Source organism: Fistularia commersonii, chromosome 7 (assembly GCF_037954325.1).
Source record: "Fistularia commersonii isolate RoL2024-O1a breed Wild chromosome 7, RoL_Fcom_v1.0, whole genome shotgun sequence".
NCBI classification, from domain to species: Eukaryota; Metazoa; Chordata; class Actinopteri; order Syngnathiformes; family Fistulariidae; genus Fistularia; species Fistularia commersonii.
The window spans coordinates 3,030,492-3,052,979 of record NC_141290.1 but is presented as its reverse complement, the minus strand read 5'-3'; the positions used below and the strand labels follow the sequence as shown (position 1 = coordinate 3,052,979).

Genomic DNA, 22,488 nt, shown 5'->3' with positions numbered 1-22,488 from the left:
ATAATATTATGAACCCCTTGGGATGCACCACTTAGTTAGATTGGTCAAGATTTTGACATCATTGGAATCTATGTCTGACAATATGTTTGTATTTGGTTTAACATAAGATTGGTTTCAAATTGCGCTGTTTAAAAATATGACTAAGTAGTGTTCTAATTCTCATCTTATTATCAGTATGGCTTTTCGGTGACAAAAGATTAATTCCGCTCTACAGAAGGGGGATAAAAGTAACAGTTGTTAACTACAAATTTCTTGGGGTGCGTGAATGCCTGATTTGTTATATTAAAATATGTGCTCACTTTTACATTTTGTTTCAAATCTTGCAAACAAAATTAGATTTTTCATTGAATTACCTCTGGTTTGAACAACTTCCAATTTTACTCCTGATATTTATTTATCAACCGATAAAAACCGTCTACGGCATGGGGTCAGTGCGCATACCTTCTGCGCGTACTCCTGTCACATGTGCTGCAACGCTCCACACTATTGGCCAGATCTGCGCATGCGCTGTGTTCACTGTTCCGTAGCGATTTAGCCAACGCGCTCTGGAACATTGCGGGAAGACAAGACAGTGGGGGGTGTCCATTCACAGGCTTCTCGAAATTTCATCTCCCCTCGCTGTTTCCGTTGGACGCATATCCCGCTAAACCGTCTTCGATTAGTGTTACTTTCGACTTAGTAAGACTCACTTGAACGACGAAGGTGTTTTTTAACGGGTTTTATCGACAGTTTATCTCGCGCGGCAGGCACCCGGACGCACGCTGATGGCGGTCACTATCGAGGATCTCTATCGAAATTACGGGATCCTTGCCGATGCCAAGGACAACCTGAGCCAGGTAACCGGTTTCGATTTTAAACTTTATTTGACTGAGAACGCTGACGTTTAGCCGTGGCGCTAAATGTTGACTATGCGTCCACTGTTTATAACTATGCACTTACGTAATGTTTTCACGGACGTGCTAAGCTAGCGGCGGTTAGCCTAGCGTAGTGACCAGCGGACGCTTACTTACTACGCCGGTGTACGGGATGGCGTTTGACGTTCACTTGTCCCCCTATTTCAGCCAGAGAAAGAAGAAGTCATCCCCCCAAAATGTAAAAATCTTCTTAAATTATAATGGAAACTGCTTCCCAGGGTGCCCGAGCTATTAATGCTATATAAAGTTATTGTTTTGACAATCTTTAATCATAAGTGATTGAGCAGCCTGTGAGCTGGCGATTGGCTTGTATCAGGGTTCCTTTTTGTAAACATGCAGTGTTTATGTTTATAAACTGTAAGCTGGTAATAACTTGCCAATCTCGTCGTTTCCCAGTGTAGACTAACTGAAAAGGTCTGACTTTTGAAGAGTCATGTGTGCACCACATGTCACAGCATGGGCGATGCATTTGCTGATATTTTCTCTTCGTTCTGCAGCATAAGGATGCCTACCAAGTCATCCTGGATGGGGTGAAAGGCGGCCCCAAGGAGAAGCGCCTGGCGGCACAATTCATCCCCAAGTTCTTCAGCAGCTTCCCAGAGCTGTCAGACGCAGCACTCAATGCCCAGCTCGATCTCTGCGAAGTCGACGACGTGTCGGTGCGTATGAGAAGCAAAGTGACTGGACAGATTCTGAGAGTACACTTCTCAAAAATGTCATGTTTAAATTGTCTTTACTACAGTCCTTACTGGTGCGGTGGGTTTAATTAGCATAAGCATGAATATATGTATGGTCATTATGTGAACCTTTTTTGAAATGCCAAAGTCTTAAGAGTTTTAAACATCAGGTGTTGACATGGGATCTGGCTTGGTCATCCGCTGGGCCTTTTCTGAGGCCGGCCTGAAAATCCACATCAGTTCAACTGTCAGTTCATGCTGTCAAAATTCTGTTTGATACTGTCACCGAGTATAACACTTGGCATTCACCTCCACCTCCCCCCCGTTAATTTGCACTCTGAACTCCATCCAGATCCGACGGCAAGCCATTAAGGAGCTCCCCCGATTCGCAACCGGCGAGAACATTCTCAAGGTCGCAGACATTCTCACCCAGCTCCTCCAGACAGGTATTCAATGCCGCCGACCCAGACTTGATTGTCCACCGTGGGGACATGCTTCTCGGATCAGGCAACTTCGCTGAAGCGTCGACCTATTGTCGAATGATATCTTTAAGACTGATATGCGTAAATTATTTCAGGCTGATTAGGTGACGAGGCCACCACTATATTCTGTATTTATGAATTTCTGCTTTCAGATGACACTCCAGAGTTCAACCAAGTGAATGCCTCGCTCATTTCTATCTTTAAGATGGACGCAAAAGGTAAGTGTTCACTTCTTCACCCGTCCACCTTTCTGTTTGTGGTTTCAGCATCCTGCCTGGTCACCCTGTCTGAAATCCCCCTTTTTTTATTTTCGTCCCGCAGGCACGCTCACGGGCCTCTTCTCGCAGATCCTGCAAGGTGAAGACATCGTGCGAGAGAGGGCCATCAAGTTCCTCTCGACCAAACTCAAGACCCTGCCGGAGGATGTCATGACCAAGGAGATGGAGGAATACGTCTTTGCAGAAACCAAGAAGGTGAGCGGAATCAACCGGTGATCTTTGACTGCATCACAGCAGCTCATGGTCTGAAACCAAGATGTACCACGGCTTTTAGCCCCATGGTTGACATTGTCAATAGAACCAAAGTAAAGGGGAGTCTTTTCTGCTTCTCCAGGTGCTCGAGGACGTGACCGGCGAGGAGTTCGTGCTGCTGATGCGTCTCGTGTCCGGCCTCCGGGTGCTACAGACAGTGAACGGGCGGCAGCAGCTGGTGGAGCTGGTGGTCGAGCAGGCCTACCTGGAGCAGGCCCTCAACCCGGGTGACCCCGACACCGTGGACCGGCTGCTGCAGTGCACGCGCCAGGCCCTGCCGCTCTTCTCCGTGAGTGGAACAACCACATGTCTCACACACAGCGAGTTAAAAAATTCACCGCTGACAGTGTTCCCCGTCTCCTGTAGAAAAATGTCCATTCCACTCGTTTCGTGACCTACTTTTGTGAACACGTCCTGCCCAACCTCAGCACCCTGACGAGCCCCGTCGCTGAGCTGGACATCCAGCTAGAGGTTAGTTTTGAATTTTTTTTCCCCCTCTCTTTAGCTGTGGAAAGATGTATTTCGAAACGGAAGGCTATTCACTGTACAATACAGGTGTGATGTCTAATATGGATTTATGCATCACTTCTGGAGTATGTCACCTGTATTTTTATTTGATTTTTTTTTAAATTGATAATTTTAAAAAAAATCCCACTGATGTATATGAAATCCCCGCCTATTGTCATATTTTTGGAATGTCTGGAAAAAAATAACTACACCAACCACGGGATGTCCAAGAAGTGTTAATAGTGTAAACCCAATAATGGAAATAGGCCAACGTCGGCTCGAGTGAGCGTTGGTGGCCAGGATGTTCATCCTGGCGCCCATGGGGGAAGAGGCGGCGCTACGGAAATGAAAAGACTCATGATGTGATTTGTGTCATCCCGCTCTTTGAACATATTCGCGTTGGTATTCGCCTCGTGTTTTTTTTGAAAGCGGATCGTGTGTGATGCTGAATCTGCAAAACCGTGTGTGTGTGTGTGTGTGCGTGCGCGTAGGTGCTGAAGCTTCTGGCGGAGATGAGTCCGTACTGCGGGGACATGGAGAAGCTGGAGGCGAACCTCAACATGCTGTTCGCCAAGCTGCTGGTGAGAACACACACACAAACACACACACTGATCATCACGACAGAGATACCCGGGCTCTCAGTGAGTGCCATTATTTACAACAAATTCACAAATTGTTCATAAAAATAGACGATTCCGAAGCAGTTATGTAGACAAAGCGGTTACTGTTGTTACTGAACCGAGAAGCTGTTTAAATCCAATTCAGTGTATTTATTATACTTTCACATCTGCCATTTGGATGGCATCCAAAATGTTTGTTTTTATTCCCCCCCCTTGCAGGAGTTCATGCCGCTGCCCCCGGACGAGGTGGAGAACGGCGAGCACTCGGCGAGCGAGGAGCCCAAACTCCAGTTCAGCTACGTGGAGTGTCTCCTCTTCAGCTTCCACCAGCTCTGCAAGAAGCTGCCCGACTTCCTCCTCAGCAAAGTGGACGCCGAGCGACAGAAGGACTTCAAGATCAGGTCGCGCGGCGACACAAATACGAAAACCAAGCGAGCTCAGTTCGGACGCAAAGCGCCACACGTGACACGGTCCTCCCTGCCCATCCTGTTTCCACAGGTTACAGTATTTCGCCCGCGGCCTGCAGGTCTACATCCGGCAGTTGCGAGTCGCCCTGCAAGGCAAGACGGGAGACGCCCTGAAGACAGACGAGGTAAGCATTCTGGTTTTTGGCAAATACAAGTAGAAGTAACTCAATTAATCATTGCTGCCTGAAAAAATAAAGAGAATTGAGTTGTTTTTTTTTTTTCTTCACGTATGGTTTCAGAACAAGATCAAAGTGGTGGCTCTTAAGATCACAAACAATATCAACGTCCTCATCAAGGTAGGCCCCGCCTGCTCCGTTTAGCCGCGGGTTTGGTCGACAACGTGCCTGACCGCTGCAAAAAAATCCTCCCGGACCAGTTTGATACTGTGTTTTGGAGGAACATTCGTTGTCCGATTGGCGTCCAGGGTGATTTCTTTTACCGAAGCCTGATGCTTTCCATCCCCGACTCTGTTCAGTCCATGCTAGATCGATCGTGAGCAGCGCTGCGAACAATGCTCACTTCCTGTTTTGCCTTTTTTAGCACAACCAAACACAAGTTAGGGCTGTCGGAGCCCGTGTCCAATCACAGGCTCCATCAGCGCGTGCCGTGATTGGTCAAACAGCCAAAGATGGTCTCTTTGGCTGGCGCACTGCATTTTTAGCCAGATTTGGCGCAGCGCCGCTGGGTTCTTCGACTCGACCCCTGCTTTTTGTATGTATTTACACCCTGTTCTGTGTCAAGGACCTCTTCCACAACCCTCCGTCATTCAAGAGCACCGTCACCCTGTCCTGGAAGCCCGTCCAGAAGGCGGATGCAGTCGCGTAAGTTCGCCTCCCTCGGACTTTGACATGAATCAAAAGGATTCACCCTCGGCTGCACCCTTCTTAACCTGCTCGCTCTCTTTCTCTTTTTTTTTTTTTTGTTTCGGACCTGCAGCCAGAAGCGCCCATCAAGCGATGACGTGGGATCCGGTGCCGGCGTGAAGAAACAGATCCCTCCGCAGCCGCGGCGGGACGCCCGGCAAATCTACAACCCACCCAGTGGCAAGTACAGCGCCACCATCGGCAACTTTAATTACGGTAAAGAAAACATCGATTCTCCCCCTCCTCTTGTTTGGATTCTCATTTTTTGTTCCATTTTTCTTTCTAACAAACTCTCCTGAATTTCGATGTTTTACTTAGCTATGGATGGGAAATTCCTTTCCTTTTCTAGCGGTCGCCAAAAACCTTGTCGTTATTTTAATGCAACCCAGTCACCGCGATAGAAGAGTCCTGCAATGTCTTTTCTTACGGCCTTTATTTATCTTGTTTCATGCAAAAAAAATTTACAAAATAGAAAATAATAATGACAATTTAGAAAAGGAGTGGAAAGAAGCATGAGTCTATTTACTCCCATGTAAATCAATATATTTGCATTTTTGTGTTCCTGACAGTTAAAATGTTGTTTAAATATGATTAGACAAACAAACCTATATATACAAGTACACATGTTCCAATCCACTACTAAAACCATATTTTACTATATATATATATATATATATATATAAAGATTTTATTTCTTATTTTATTTATTATATATAACATTAGTTACACGAAGTGTGTGTGTATATATATATATATAAAACAGGAATAATATATAGCATAATATAAAAATAGCATAAAAATAAAAAAAAATAAAAAAATAAAAATAGCATAAAAATAGCATAATTGACATTATAACATTATTTACACAAAGTGTATATATATATATATATATATATATATATATATATATATATACATATATGTATGTATATAGATATACACAAAGTGTATATCTATATATATATATATATATATAGATAGATATCCACAAAGTGTATATATAATGTTATAATGTCAATTATGCTATTTTTAATGCGATTAAATGGATCCTCTAGATTCTAATATAGGATGCGCCTCCCCTTGCCAATAAATGGTTAAATACGCACCCTTCTATGTTCGCATGAAAAATATGGGATTTATGGGGAGTGTTTGTTTTCCCAAAACTACATGGCAGTCAGCGACACCGTGACAAATTGCGAAAGTTCGGGTGAAAAGTCACAGCAAAACGAATAACCCATGTAAGCGTTCAAATGCCGAGGCAGTACTTGTCCTTCGCGTCACCGTCACAGGAAGCTAGAGATCCGAAAATACACCGGATCGGCGCATTTTGCCATTTTCCCGCCAACTCACAACAAATCGGTCCTGGTTTCCCATGCTAACCCTCCACCCCCTCCTCTCTCGCGCCTCCAGAGCAGCGCGGGGGCTTCAGGGGCGGCCGCGGACGGGGCTTTGGCACCCGGGGCAACAGAAGCCGAGGCCGGATCTACTGAGGCTCCCGCGACCGGTCACCGCTCATCAGAACTGCATCGCATCAGGATCTTCGCCGCCCCGAGGCGGACCACCTTCCACCCCACCAGACGCCCCCCAAACCGCCTTTCTGCGTTTCCGTTCCGGACTGGTCTCCACTTTCTCAACTCGCACCCTTTTGCTTTGGTTCCCTGTTCCTGTTTGGCAAAATAGCAAACTTAAGGACTTTTGTAGCCACCGTTTCCATCGATTCCCTTTTCTCCCTCTCGGCCACGACCACCCTAAACACCCTCCCCCATCCTCATCCCCTCCTCATTTTTTAGAATATTTTGTGTATTTTTGTGAAACAAAAGACTGCCAAGTTGTAACTGGTGAAATATTTTTGTCCAATTGTTGTACGAAAAGAAGAGAACGATCCTCCTGTTTTGCATCATGTTGCCGAATGCGTTTCTTTCTACCTTTTTCCTTTTTTTCTTAATTTAATCTTTTTTTATTAGAGTTGAGTTCTTTTTTTTTTCGCTCCTTTATATGAATCAATGATGTTGTTTCATTGGATTTTTATCATAAACTTGAATGGAAGTGTTAATTTTTTTTTCTTTTCTTTTCATGTGTGATTTCGAAGCCCCACGCAGTAAATTTGAACCACAGCAAGGGGACACGCCGAAGTAATTAGTAATTTTAGCAAAGGATCCACTACCTTTGGAACACAAAAGCATAAACGTGACAGTTTGAGTAAGAGGTTTTAAATAATATGGTTGGTTTGAGGTTATTTTACAGATTTTTTTCTCCCCCGTAGATCCAGTGACAATTCTTCAATATTGCTTAACAGATGTTTATGGATTTTAGTTATTTTATCAGTTACCCATAAGTGCAGGCTTACGAGTTTGAAAATCCAGATTCGCACTTTGCGTCTCCAAAGGCTCCAACGAGGATGCTTGGTAGATTGGCAATAAAAACGGCATGCGATGATTTGCAAATCTCAAAAAAAAACAATTCGTCCCCAGCAACAAAAGTGCGGACAGGGAACCGGGGGAGTTCGATAGCAAGCCAGGTTAAGCAGTAGCGAGTCGGAAATGAGATTTAGTATAAAATCAGGTATTTCAAGGAGCCTCTTAGATGTAAATATGGGCAGTTTAATGTCTAAACATGGAACAATTTGGTGTTCCTCCACGCAGAGTCGCCAAGATTTTCAAGGTCCCGCCCTCTTGTGTTTGACATCCTCAGAAGGTCAGAGGTCAAAAGCGAATGCCGGTGAATCCAAATTTGAACATTTAAAACCACCCATCTGGAGAGGCACCGTCAATTCCGAGGTTCTAGAGCAACATCTGTTCCCAGCTGGACAAGGTCTCCTTCGGGGAAGACCTCGGATATTTCGGCGAGACCATGCGGAACCGCTGAGACGAATCCAGCCGTTGAATCGGCACGGGAAGAATACAACCTTTCACACACTCACATGACAATATAAAAACAAACACTCATTCATTCATGCTTCAGAGACGTAGAACATTCACACACATATCATAGCCAGACAACCATTCAGTCATTCACATATATAAAGAAAACATTCCTATGTTATACATATTACAACTATTCACTCATTCACATAGACAGAGAAATACAACCATGTAAGTATCATATATAATATACAACCATTTATCCATTCATGCAGCATCAAACCGGAGACCGTCTGAAGAAACGGCTGTTACAACGAAATCCGAGTGAAAGCAGGTGGGGGATCCGACTATACCGTGTGTTTTGAGTTGTGTTATATATATTATCAAATTACAAGATTTTGAATTTGTCGTAATGTTTTAACCCTCTCAGGCTCAAATTAAGTTGTAGTTGCAGGAAAAATCTGATATTTGGCTGTCGCAAATCTGCAACATCTGCCTGGAGAAGGTTAAAACAGAGCAGATCCCCGGTTTCCCTGCGTTTTTCACAGAAAGACTACAGAGCATCGCAGGAGGAGATTCTGATCCTGTGCTTTTGATCCCCCACCCTTAACTGAATGTTCTCTCTATGCCTCAAATTCAATTTAAGGTGAAACTGCATGCAGGATGGACGCCCACCCACCCGCCGCCGCCACCGGTTCTCACAAGGATAGAAGAAGCTGATCTCCCATTGGCAGCTCACAGGTCTGCATGTGGAGACACGTGTGTGTGTGTGTGTGTGTGTGGGCGGTTGCTTCAGAGGAGGAGTGGCGCTCAGACTCCTATTTTTCTCAATCGACTGAGGCAACTCTTTAAAACCAGTCGACAGGATGGTAGAATTTAAAAGCAAGAAAAACACGGTAATTGAAGGTGTGGGTAAAGGTTGATAACAATGCCAAATGTGCAGAAAAAAAATGGAAAGATATATTTTAATAGTCCCTGTTAAATATTTTAAATATTGCACCAATCATCTGGGAGTCTTGACCTGTGAGGAAAGAATAGAAATATGTTAATTCAAGCTATAACTAGGAAAATATGAACGGGAAAAAAATGACTGAAATATTCAGTACTGTACACCCTGAACTGACTTATACAGACAAACATTAACTCACTCACTAATTCGGGGCAATTTTTTCCCAATTAACACCCTGTATGTTTTTAGAACTTTGGGAGGAAACCCACATGCAAACTCCACATCACTCATGCACCCATCATATAGAAATATTCTGCATGTTTTTTTTCCAAATATTTGTAAAATAATGTGTAATATGTATTTTTATATGCACATATATATTTTTTGCATGCAGGCAGGCTTGGAGAAGGTCGTCCACCCGCCCGATCATCCTCGTCCTTGCAGAGTCTTCCCTCTAGGCGGCGCTCCAGACCAGGGTTTTCCTCCCAGAGCAACCCGATCTATTTATATCCCAGGCTGAGCAGTCACTTATAGCTTTTCATGATGCCCCCCCCACCACCACCACCACCACCACCACCACAACCCCCTTTCTTTTTCGTCTCTTTGTATTCCCGCTCATGTTCTGGCACAGGAGTACACCGCGATCCAGAAAGCGGAGACGGGAAGGGATAAGTATCCCCCTTTTTCCCTCCAACGGCATGCAAAATAATCAACCGATAGATGTTTGCAGCCAATCTCTGGCAGAAGGATTAAAACCCTGCACGTATTCATGTATTTTCCATTAAATGACACAAATTTCCCGATCCCCAACCTGTTTTTGACCCATTATCCATCCTAAATATTTGGATTTTCCTCAAAAAACATAATGTTATCGCGTTACTGCTCACTTTTACTTCCTAATAACAACCAGTAGGGGGCAGTAAACAACCACCATAACCATCCACCCCCCCCCCTTCTCCTCCTTCTTCTCCCCTCCCTCCTCATTGATCGTGACCAGGTATTTCCCAAACCAGCCCGCCAGTCTTCCAGCCAGCGCCTGACACACACACACACACACACACACACACACATTGCAGAGCTGAAAATAATCAAGTGGTGGAGGAGGGGGAGTGGGCGGCTGCAGCAGCAGCAGAAGCAGAAGCATTGGCGGCGGAGGAAGAGGAGGAGAAGACGACCCTCGGAGAAGAGACAAAGGAGGATGGAGCGGCCGTACGAGTCCATGTGAGAGGAGAAGTGAAGGTAAATCAATAGTTCTCAAGCAACTCGGCGGGACTCAGTGGGTTCCCTTACTTTGCGACCCGCCCCAGGGTAAGAAGGGAGGGCCGAAACTTTCCCACGAAATAATGTTTCCCGTGGAAGATGGCATCCCATAATGCTATTTCCAAGATGGAGCTCCTGGAGGCGCACAGGTGACAGTGACCGAAAGCGCCTCCTCCTCCCACGTCACAAGCGAGACGTTCAAATAAGCAACCGATTAGCGAATATGCTATTCATTCATTCATTCATTCATTCGTGATCCAGGGGGTGCCGGGCTTATCGCAGCTGCGATTGGACAAGAGCCCGGATCCACTTATGCAGATTCACTCCTTCACACGAAATATCTCATTCGCTAATATAGCTGTAGAAATAGATATTCACTCACTCATTCACATATATAAACACATTCAACCGTTCACGCGTCTTATAGAGACAAACACGCGTTCGCTAATTCGCATGTCGGAGACAAATACGATTATTCACCCTCTCATTCACCAACGTATAGAAAGGGATAGTCACTCATTCACATATAGATAGAATAAGAATAAGAACAACTTTATTTATAAGGAAATTGTTGTTCCACCCCATAGGCATGCAACTGTTCACCCTCTCATTCACACGTCATATAGAGGCAACATTCACTTATTCATTTGCACGTCGGAGATAAATATAATAATTCACCGGCTCATTTACTAGCCCAGGGGTCGGCAACCCGCGGCTCTTTCATCCTTGCACTGCAGCTCAGAGTGGTTTGGGAAAATAAATTGTAAGTATTTTTTTAATTTTAGTTCTAAAGTGGAAGATTGTTGGGATCTTGAAATATTAAAATAAAAACTATATTCATTATTTTTCCACGCTCAAAATATACGTCACACTCGCGGACGCCGGTATACCCGCCAAGAAGCCGTCAATTTGTTGACACTTTCAACCCCAGGTAGGCAAAATATGAAACAGCAATATATACAGTGGTACCTTTATTTTAGACGACAAAAAGTAACTGCGGCTCCCAGAGTTTTCTTCTCCGTGGAAACCGGATCCAAATGCCTCTTTGGATGTTAAAGGTTGCCCACCCCTGCTATAGAAACAGTTATTGTCATATAAAGGCAGCAAAGACGCACTCATTTATTTGTCATATGGATACAGACGCACACAATCCCTCACCAACCTAGGAAAAACGGAGAATCACTTATTCACTCACTCATTCACATATAAATACAGATCCAACCATTCATGTCATATAAAGAAAGACATTCACTCATTCATATACATGTAAGAGATAAATACAATCATTCACCCTCTCGTGCACAGATATTCACTCACTCATTCACCTATCATTTATTATCACGCAACCATTCACCCTCTCACTCACATGGTGTACATAGACTTATAGACATATTCGTCATAGAGACGATTCCCTCGCTCATTCACATGCAGCCGACCCATTGTGTGTGTGTGTGTGTGTGGAAAGTAGCATGGAAACACATCTCCAAAGTGTGTGTAGCAACTCTTAGTGCAGAAGTGTGGAAGAAGAAGAGGAGGAGAGGCGTCGCTGTCCTCGGTGCTGAACTGGTCGTCGGGTCTCTGCTGCACCTTCACCGTCTGGACGGACGACAAAAATAGCTTCTCCGTTTCTATTTGTCTTCATCCGCCCCCCTCACCCCCTCCTGAGGAGGTGGAGAAGATGGATGAAGATGTGGAGGTTCCTCTCAAGGAGTGAGGAGAATGGAGAGGCATTAAGAAGGACGGCACGTGTTAGATGTTCTGGAGATAAAATCAGACTTGAGATGGTTTGGACGTGGGGAAGATCTGGGTGGGTGGATGCTGAGGTCGGAGAACTAGAAGAAGGTTTATGGATGTGAGAGGAGAGGGTTAGATGGACGCAGATGATTGGCCGCCATTGAAAGAGAAGAAGATTTCTTCAGGGAGAAGAAATCAAGTCCAGTTGCCACCATTCACTTGCTCATTTTTTGTTCATTTAAGATCTCCTGCATGTTCTTGGAGTTGGATCTTCATGTCCTCTTCCAGCTGTTCCAACCTGCTTGAACCCGTTTCTTCTCCACCCTCTCCATAGCTCTGGACTGTTGGACTCTGAGTACTTAAACTCCTCCAGCTTCTTTATCTCCACTCCCTGGAGCCTCAGTGTTCCTCTTGGGTTCCTCTCATTCACACTCATATCTCTGGAATTGCTGCAACTAACATATATATGTATATATGTAATATATATATATAAAATAACAAAAGTAAAAAAATAAAATAAAATAAGAAAAATAAGACCACCACAGACTTACCAGTTTTTCAAATTCTGCTATTTATAGACATGTCTTTGTGTAAATGAACATTTTTGTTCCATTCTACAAGCTACTAAAAGCGTGACTCCCAAATTCCAAAACAGGAATATTTTTACCATATTTTGGAGGATTTATTTGGAGAAAATGGAAAAAAAAGGCTGAGATACCAGGAAAAAAGACCAGTGTTTTTTCGGATTATATATAAACAACATGTAAGTAATGTTTTAACTTGGGATGTATTCAGAAATCAGTATTTGCTTGGATGACCCCGGCCTCTCTAGGTGACTTTACTCCATCCCTGGAGCTCAGCTTTGTCTGGTGGCTTGTGACCAACCATCTTCCTCCTGATTGCATCTCAGAGGTTCTCAAAGGGGTTCGGGTCTGGAGATCAGGCTGACCATGACCAGGTCTTGAGCCGGTGGTCCTTCATCCGCACCTCGATGGACCTCGCGGTGTGTCCGTGGCGCATTGTCCTGTTGGGAATACCGATCCACACAATCAGGGAACATCGTCAGAAGAGGAGGCAATGGGTTCTCCTCCAAGAGAACCTCGTACGTCGTTTGATTCACTTTTTAAAGTCGAACCCACCGACCAAATTTCTTAGTGGGTGCAAGACTTGTATGCCTCTCTAAGTCTCGCGTAAACATTAGACCCCTAGGTGTTGGACAAAACTGGAAATGAGTCTCCTCAGAGAAGATGTCTACTCCAGTCCTCTGTGGTCCCATCCTTCTTGACTTTTGCAAACATCAGCCTGGGTCTTCTTTGGTTCTCATCAACAAAGGGCTTTTTTCTAACTTTGCACAACCTGCTTCTGCCTCTAGGAGCCAACACAGTCATCCTGGCCAGTTGAAGGACTTTCTCTAACCATCTTTGCCGTCCTCAGCTTCCACGGCACATGAACCGCCCTCTTACAAAAATTCAAGTAAGCGAGGCGACCGAACACTCAGCATATCCGTAACACAAATCAACACGCCACAACTCTCATTTCGGCATCATCTATAGTTCTTTTGTAAAATATCCAGTTACTTTTCGATGCAAGAGGACAATGGCTTTTCCTCATCTTTCTGCAGAGATGCTGATTTCTGGAAAAAAAGAAAAAACCTCTCCCATTTATTTTTCCCAGAGCTGTGTAAGGTATACATATATATATTTTTTTTTTATTTAAATAATCCGCCCTATCCGGATCCGCCCCCTCATGTACGACGCCGGGAATAGTAACAGCGCTGTGCGCCTGCGCTAAATATAGCAGCCAGTGAGTGCTAACGTGTCAACTTGGGCGCGAGAGGCTGCACGTGCGACCGCCGTGGAAGGCGGGATGTACGTTAGGCGCGTGCCCGCTTGCCACGCACGCATTTTGCACACGCACACGCCGTCAGGAAACGTGTTGCGTTTTGTGCGGGGCGCCTCGTTATTCACGCTTCATTCAATCAAAAAGAGCATTTTTTTTTTATTTGTAAGAATTCATTTGCGCACACATTTATATTTGGAAATCTTTTTTTTTTTTTTTTTTTGGATTATTATTTTTTTTCCTCCATAAGAGAGGGTGCTATTTTTATCACGGCCGCCTTTCAGAAATAGAAGGCAGGCTGGAAAAGAAAGAAGAAGAAGAAGAAAAAAAAAAAAAAAGAAAAAGCTCTCAATCGAGTTCTCAATCGAAGACGCTTATGCAGCAAACCGTGCGTTTATCCGTGATTGAAGGAGACTTTAAAACACGCAACCTCCCCCCCTCCCCCTTCATCCTCCTCTTCTTCTTCCTCCTCCTCCTCCAGCTTCCAACCCCCCCTCCCACACACACACACACACACACACACACACACACACACATCAGCCCCCTCCTCAACCGTGTTACGTAATCCGGCATGTGAATGTCAAGAGACAGAACGAGGAGTAGAGGGAGAGAGAAAAAAAAAAAAGAGAGGGAGAAAGAGAGAGAGAGAGAGGAGGGGTGTTATTTGGTTTGTGCATAAATCCCCCCTCCCAAAAAGAAAACCTCATATACCCAGGGAACACTGTGTACCTCGGTGTCCCCTTAGACTTTTCATGTTAGATTTTTATTTTTTTTTATTTTTTTTATTTTTTTTTGCAGGTGCACGCAAATGCAGGTGCACCCCCATCCACGAGTGAAAGTAAAACTTGAAATAAAAAAAAAAAAAGGAAATACATAAATGTAAAAAAAATAAAAAAAATCTCCACAGCGGCGTTGAGAAAAACAGATGGCTCGTCCCTGCATTCATGTTTTTTTTTTTTTTTCTTTTTTTTTTTCCTCTCCCAGTCCGGTTCATTCATAGACTCCGAGGGAGAAATTGTGTGAATGAGTGATTGTGTGTGTGTGTGTGTGTGTGTGAGTGATGAATGAATAAATGACTGCCTTGCAGAGTGAGTGAATGAAGAGCTGCAGTACCCAAAGTGACCACAAGGGGGCGCCCGCGTTCCCCATCCCTCTCAATGGCCTCTCTCTCCTCCATCTCCATCTCCATCCCTCCTCCATCCCTCCATCCCTCCATCCCTCCACCCCTCCCCATATCTCTTTCTCTCCGGGAAGTACGGCTACACGGGCAATAACCAGGCATGGAAAGCAAACACATACAGTTCACACACGTGTTCACACGCATCAATGCCGTGTGTGTGTGTGTGTGTGTGTGTTTGTGTGTGTGGATGGGGTTGACATGTGATGAAGCTGTTTATAAATATTCAACTTCTTTATTCAGGCGGATTCTTCCTCTTGAGCTTCCCGAGGGGGGTCATGTGATGCGGGATGCTCGCTGTTGTTGGGTGGGAAATGAAAGTGGTGTGTGTGTGTGTGTGTCTGTGTCAGTGTGTGTTGGGCTATAAATAGCACACTATAGCTCGGCTTCCATTGACATCATTTAGACAGGAGAGATGGAAAAATAAATAGGGGGGAGAAGGGAGGGGAGGGCGAGGATTTCCTTAATCTGGGCTTGAAATCCAAACAAAACCCGGCCAGCCATCCTTCTGTACACACACTCAACCCCGTCCCCCCTCCCCCAAAACACATACATACACACACACACACACACCCTGGCAGGTCTTCCTCCGGTCCTCTAAACACCCTCGGGGGTCGTGTTTGGTTTTAAATTTTAACAAAGGAAAAAAAAAAGGTGAAAACGTCTGAAGTCAGACGTCAAATGAAGATGTCTGCTGGTCACGAGGAGGGTTTATGATCGGGTCTAAGATTCGGTTAAGAAAAATAAATTCATGCATTCACCCTCATCCTGTGAGGTGTGAATGAGAGGGTGAATGCTCCGCGTTTGTATATGTTACCCTGCGATCCAGGGGTCAGGGGTCAGGATACGCCGTGGATCCTCAACGCCCGCTCAACGCTCGATCATTTAGTACCTTTCTTGGTGCATATTATATTTTGTTCATTGAGCCTTTCGGATCTTCTTTTAAAAAACGACGGTTTCTGCCTTCGCCTTACAGCCACACCTTACAGTCACACTCAACTCCACTGAACGAGCTACCACAAGTTAGCCCTTGAAAAAACATGAGCGGCAAAAATGCATTTAAAAGAAAATATCAAGATTCTTAGCTAACACGCCTGCTATGCATTATTTGCGGTGAATTGATATTATACTGCAAAATTATTTTAATTTCCTAATATAAATTGTATTGTATTTTGTACCATTGTACCATTGTACCAACCATTGTAAATGGTTGTATTCAGATTAAATATTGTGAGCTGACAAAATGTTTTATTATTTGAATCCCAGCGTCACATTTTCATGCATAAATGTACAAAAAGGTATAAAAAATAGTTGAGGGCCGCTGGTGTCGAGAATGAATGGATGAAGAAAATAATCAAGGAAAGAATGAAATTGGTTTATACCTCTGAAAAAGAATTGTTGATCCTCAAAATTTTTACATTTTAAGATTAAAAAAATCCACATTTGCAGTACTTGCTCCTTTGCAGCACCCATTTTTTCATATCTTTAATCCTAGTTTTTTTTTTTTTTTTTTAACTTTCTTAACTCACACCACAGCAAATCCCTGTATGTGGAAAAAGTACAAATGTAGAATTTCCGCTTTTGACTCTGATTCTGATTACAATACAGAAAAAAGTTAATTTGTGTGTCAAACGACTGATACTATTTTTCACATAATAGCAAAAATCTTAAAAAATAAAAAATAAAAGTAAATAATTCTGTTCTGCACAAGTTTCGACGTTTTAAAATCTGGATTTTTTTCATTTTTATTTTCACATAAAGAAATCACATTTGTGTTTAAGAGCCCCCCCAAAGAAAAAAACAACATACTCCTGTGTGTGTGTGTGTGTGTGTGTGTGTGCCCAAATAGTAAACATCAGACGAAAACACCCACTGTTTCCTAGAAAGACGAGACAGAATGGAAAAGCCACAAGGCAGATGGGAGGTGGGGGGACATCAAACAAATTAAAAGGACCTGTGTGTATACAACACACACATACACACACACACACACACACACACACACCAGCAGAAATCCAAGTGGAAAAGCAGTGAAGGTGTGTGTGTGTGGGGGGGGGGGGTCTCACACCCAAGGCAAATGTTTTGGAAAGCAATATCTGTATTGACATGCTTAAAAAAAAAAAACGCTCAATAGGCCGTGTGTGTGTGTGTGATATTTTCATTTCGTTATCAAGACTAACATTTCCGCTCAAACAATCCGGGCTCGGGACCGGCGCGTCCCTGTCGATCCGGGGGGGGGGAGGAAAAAAAAAACAGCGTGGTGTTTTTTTCCATGGTGGGAAGAGTCTTAGTCACACCCAGGATCCCTGGCTCTGTCGTCAGCCTTGGCAGCGACCCCACGGATGCTGCGTGACTTTCACTGCTGCTTGATGACGTCTTCTCCGATACACACACACACACACACACACACACACACACGAATCCCCCTCCGTGTTAGCCCTGTACCGCCCCGCAGCCTGGCGTCCGCCATTATTAATTCCGCCATGAATATTAAAGCTGTTATTGTATCACGTCGGCTATTAGCATGTAGCCGTTAGCGCTACTGTCATTAGCGGTCAGAGATCATAAGTGTGTGTGACTCCCAACCTTCACACACACACACACACACACACACACACACACACTGTCTATCACACCCCTGCTTTCTATCTTTGTGTCCCTTCTCGCATTCTTTTCACTGGGCGAGGCAGAAAGCTGCCCATAGAGAAGCGCTACTGTCATTAGCGCTACTGTCATTAGCACTACTGTCATTAGCGGTCAGAGATCATGAGTGTATGTGACTCCCAAACTTCACACACACACACACACACACACACACACACACACACTGTCTATCACACCCCTGCTTTCTATCTTTGTGTCCCTTCTCGCATTCTTTTTACCGGTTGAGGCAGAAAGCTGCCCATAGAGGAGCGCTACTGCCATTAGCGCTACTGTCATTCGCGGTCAGAGATCATGAGTGTGTGTGACTCCCAACCTTCACACACACACGCACACACACACACACACTGTCTATCACACCCCTGCTTTCTATCTTTGTGTCCCTTCTCGCATTCTTTTTACCGGTCGAGGCAGAAAGCCGCCCATAGAGGACATTTTATTTTTAATCAGCTTTCTATTTTAGCGGGCTAGCGCCAACCTTTTTCTTCTTCATGTCCATCACATCCTCCACTCCCTCCTGCGCCTCTTAAAATTAAAAAAAAAAAAAAAAAAAAAGCGCTCACGCTGTTATTTTTCTATTTCTGTTTTTTTTTTTCCAGGGAGCCGGTGCTTAATGGCGGCCGGACACGAGATGGAGCGTCCTACGACATTTGAGATGTGTGTCTCGATTCGATGAATCACGAGAGCTAATTCAGGCCTGATGGTGAAGTATTTTCGTAGCGGCCTCTCCCTCCCTCTTCTTCCGCACTCTGTTTTTTTCCTCCTTATCACACGGAGTGACTTTTTTTTTTTCCACCTCGACCGGGGTTGGGCAGCTTGTCAAAAGAGGCGTTCTAAAAACAGATCTGTCACCTGAGGGAGGGAGTGGGCTGTTGTTGTTTACGTCCGTGATTTTGCGATTTTACATCGAAACGTAACAAGGCTTCGACCTTTGCGCTAAATTGTACACAAAAAGCTTATTAGACCTTTATTATAATCATTTCATTACTTTTATTATTTTGAGATGAGATGAGAACAACTTTATTTATCCCGAAGGACATTGTTGTGCCAGAGTTTCAAGCAAAAATATAACAGTAATAGATAATAGTAGGAAGGAGGGAGAATAAGAAATACAAAAAAATATAAATTGTCAAGGTTAAGGCTATCAAGTGTTTTAAGGTCTTAAGTACAAAAAATGTGTTAATTTCATGTCACCATGGGATATGAGATAGATGAGATATTTCAATGAACACATCATTGGGAAATTCTCTAGCAGTAGCAGCAGCAGCAAGACTTACAAGGACAAGACAGTGACAAGCTAAAAAAAAAAAACAGTAAAAAAAATCAATAAAAAATATTCAAATAGATAAATAATAAATTAATTAATCACTAAACATAAATAAATAAATAAATAGATAGATAAATAAATAGATAAATAAATAAAATCTAAAGTGTAAAAGTATCATCTAAAATAAAATTGCGCCATATTTACCAATGTATAGGAATAAATGATGAGCAAAGTGGCAAAATTAGATCAGGGGTGTTAAACTCATTTTCACCGAAGGTCACATCAGCCTAATGTTTGCCCTCAAAAAGCCACGTGGAACGATAACAGTATAAATGTAACTAAATGTAATGTGAAATAAATGGAACTACTCCTTGATGTTAAATAACTCGCAATATATTACTCATTCTAATCGGAATGTTACATATGCATTTGCATTGGAGGAAAAAAAACACGTGTTTACTTGTTGCTCTGCTACAAAGCTAGCTTTCACTGCTAGCTTTGTAGCCTTCCATTTCCAACTTTTTTACATTTAGGGATCATTTGTAGCTCTCAAAATGTGATTGACGTGGATACACTGCGATCTAATGGTGGGATGCTGTAACTTCGCGGGTAATATGATCAGCATGAATTGTGCGAAATGTCATTACGCACGTGTTTGACTTATTTATTTTTAGACAATCAGACCTTCTTAGACGTTCTCGTGGGCCGAATGGGGCCCGCGGGACTTGAGTTTGACACGTGGATTAGTAAATTATTGAATCTGTCCAGAGAAATGACGCATGAATGAATGATGTTTATAATGTGTGAATGAATGAGTGAATGATATTTACAATTTGTCATGATGTTTATGTGTGAGTGAATGATCTTTACAATGTGTGAGCAAATGAATTATGTTTATAAAAAGGGACTGAAGGAGTAAATGCTGTTTATAATGTGTGAGTGAATAATGTTTATAATGTGTTAATGAGTGAATGAATGATGTTAATAAAGTGTGAATGAATGTTTATAATGTGTAAATGAGTGATGCTCATAATGGGTGAGTGAATGATGTTTACTCTGTGTGAATGAAGTTCATGTGTGAGGGAGAGATGTTAATGTGTGAATGAGTGAGTAAATAATGTTTATAATGTGTAATTGAATTATGTTTATAATGTGTAAGCAATTGATGTTTATAATGTATGAATGAGTAGATGAATGATGTTATAATGTGTGAATGAATTATGTTCATAATGTGTGAGTGAATGATGTTTATGTGTGAATGAGGGTGTGAATAATGTTTATAATGTGTGATTGAGTGAATGAAGGATGTTTATAATGTGTAAGTGAATGAAGTTTATAATGGTTAAGTGAATGAATGATGTTTATAATGTATGAATGAATTATGTTAATAAGGTGTGAATGAGGGTGTGAATAATGTTTATAATGTGTGATTGAGTGAATGAAGGATGTTTATAATGTGTAAGTGAATGAAGTTTATAATGTTTAAGTGAATGAATGATGTTTATGTGTGAATGAGTGAGTGAATACTGTTTATAATGTGTGAATGAGTGAAAGAATGATGTTTATAATGTGTAAGTGAATGGTGTTTATAATGTGTGAATGATGTTTATGTGTGAGTGAATGATGTTTATAATGTATGAGTGACTGAATTGTTGTTTACTTCTGTGAATTTTGGATTTTCCTCCATGGCGTGTGAATGTCAGGCTGAATGGCTGTAAGTATTGATGTGACGCTGAATGAATGAATGAATGAATAAATGATGTATGTTCATGATGTGTGAATGAGAGCGTGCACGGTTGTATCTCTGGATGCATCTCTATGACATGTGAATGAATGAATGATTCTGTCTCTATAAGATGCATGAATGAGAGTGTGAACAGTTGTTCATCTCTTTGTGACTCTGCGATTGTCCCCATGATGTGTGAATGAATGAGTGAACGTGTATCTATATTAACGTTTTTTTTTGTCTCCGTATGACGCGTGAATGAGAGGGTGAATGGACGAATGTCTTGATCAGATTGATGGATAAGGGTGAGAGAGTGAACGCTCCCTTATCTCTGTCTTTACTTGATGCGAACGAATGAGTGAATGGCTGTTTGTCTCCATGACGCGTGAATGAATGACTGAATGATTCTTTCGTGACATGAAGTTTGAATGAGAGTGAAAGGTTTTGCTTCTATGAATAAGCAAATGAATGGTTGTATGTAAATTTGACGTGTGAACGAGAGGGTGAACGGTTGTGTGTTTGTATGCGAGATCGACCCTTTGACCTCGACTGCAGGATAAGCGATATAGATAATGAATGAATGAATTAATTAATCAATCAATCAATCAATAATCGTCATCTCAGCTGTGAATAAAGTCGTCACAGAGAATAATCTCTAAGCGGTTCGATTCAACATTCGAAGTGTTTATTGTCACAAGTAGAGTGTAGAAACATGCTAGGAATAGTTTAAACGTTATTATCAATATGATTATACAAATGAATATGAACAGTAAATAACCCGAATCTTTATATTTTGTATCGAATTTCCCTGTCTTGGGAATTCCAAAAAAAAACAACCAAAACATCAACGAGAACCCGGAAAAGAGCTGAACGGGATCGAACGGCGGCTTGTAACGACATTGGGTGGGGGGAAGAAACGGCTGAATATCGACGTTCCGTCTAATCGTACGTCGCCGTGTTATCGCGGGATTGTCGAGCCGGTGGGACATTTCAGCACCAGGGAAAGCTCCGCGGCCCGGACGCCTCCTGCAGACGACTCCATTTTTGTTTTTGTGAACATGGGAGGAGGTCATGTCAGGTTTCTCTGCCCGGCAGCCAGGTGTCCTGGATCTCCCTTTACCCCACCCCCACCCCCCACCCTTCGAGGTTAAATCCGGGGAAAAGTTTTTTTTTTTTCTTTCCTCAACCAGGCTGGGGAGGCTTGTAGTATTTTTAGCCTCCAGAAGAGAGAGAGCGCCATGGAAAGAGCGTGTTCTACTTTGACCTGTTTGACCTGATTCCTCGGGCTAATTTCGTCGGGTCTTGTTTGTCGCGTCATCGTCACATCGTCACCCCCCTCTCTATAGCACGCGTGGAAAAAAATCTAGATTATTATTATTATTTTTATTTTTTTTTTTTGAATTTACAGATTTTGCTGAAAGCATACATGTCTGGTCCAGCCCTCCTCCCCCTGTTCCCTGCAAAAAATAGAGGGAAGAGGAGGAGGAGAAGGCGGTGGTGGTGATGGAGGGGGGGGTTAAGCTTGTTACCCCTTTTACCACCACCACAACACACACACACACACACACACGCAAAACACACCCCAACCTCAAAACGTTCACAAGCCCCGCCCCTTTTCTCCTCTCCGGCTGAATTAATTTGATACTATTTTTGAAAGTCAGTGTTTCTAAGGGATACCTAATGACGCAATGACGTCAATGCAGGTCAATAGCACACTGCTGGTGAACAGGGCGGGGGGGGGGGCGTGCGTGCGTGCGTGCGTGCGTCGAGACCACCCCCCCCCCCCCCCTTCCCTTTACGTGTTGTCACATGCACGCGGGGTTCATCCGCGTCCGATTATGATCTGTGCAAACCGGGCGCATGCACGTAGATGAACGTACCCCCCCCCCCCAACACAGTCTGCTGTCTGGAAGACATTCGTGCACGCGCATGCACGCACACGCACGGGAGGGTT

General features: G+C 43.3%; 1 protein-coding gene across 1 annotated transcript; it reads left to right on the top strand.

The window, feature by feature from the left end:
* Nucleotides 1-557: 557 nt before the first annotated feature.
* api5 (apoptosis inhibitor 5) lies at nt 558-7,113 on the top strand. Its single transcript, XM_086148755.1, has 14 exons — nt 558-836; nt 1,412-1,573; nt 1,944-2,037; nt 2,226-2,291; nt 2,395-2,546; nt 2,686-2,892; nt 2,970-3,074; nt 3,602-3,691; nt 3,950-4,131; nt 4,229-4,322; nt 4,437-4,493; nt 4,939-5,018; nt 5,134-5,276; nt 6,471-7,113. The coding sequence occupies exons 1-14, from the start codon at nt 765-767 to the stop codon at nt 6,548-6,550; spliced, it is 1,584 nt and encodes a 527-aa protein (XP_086004881.1). The 5' UTR covers nt 558-764; the 3' UTR covers nt 6,551-7,113.
* Nucleotides 7,114-22,488: the final 15,375 nt, after the last annotated feature.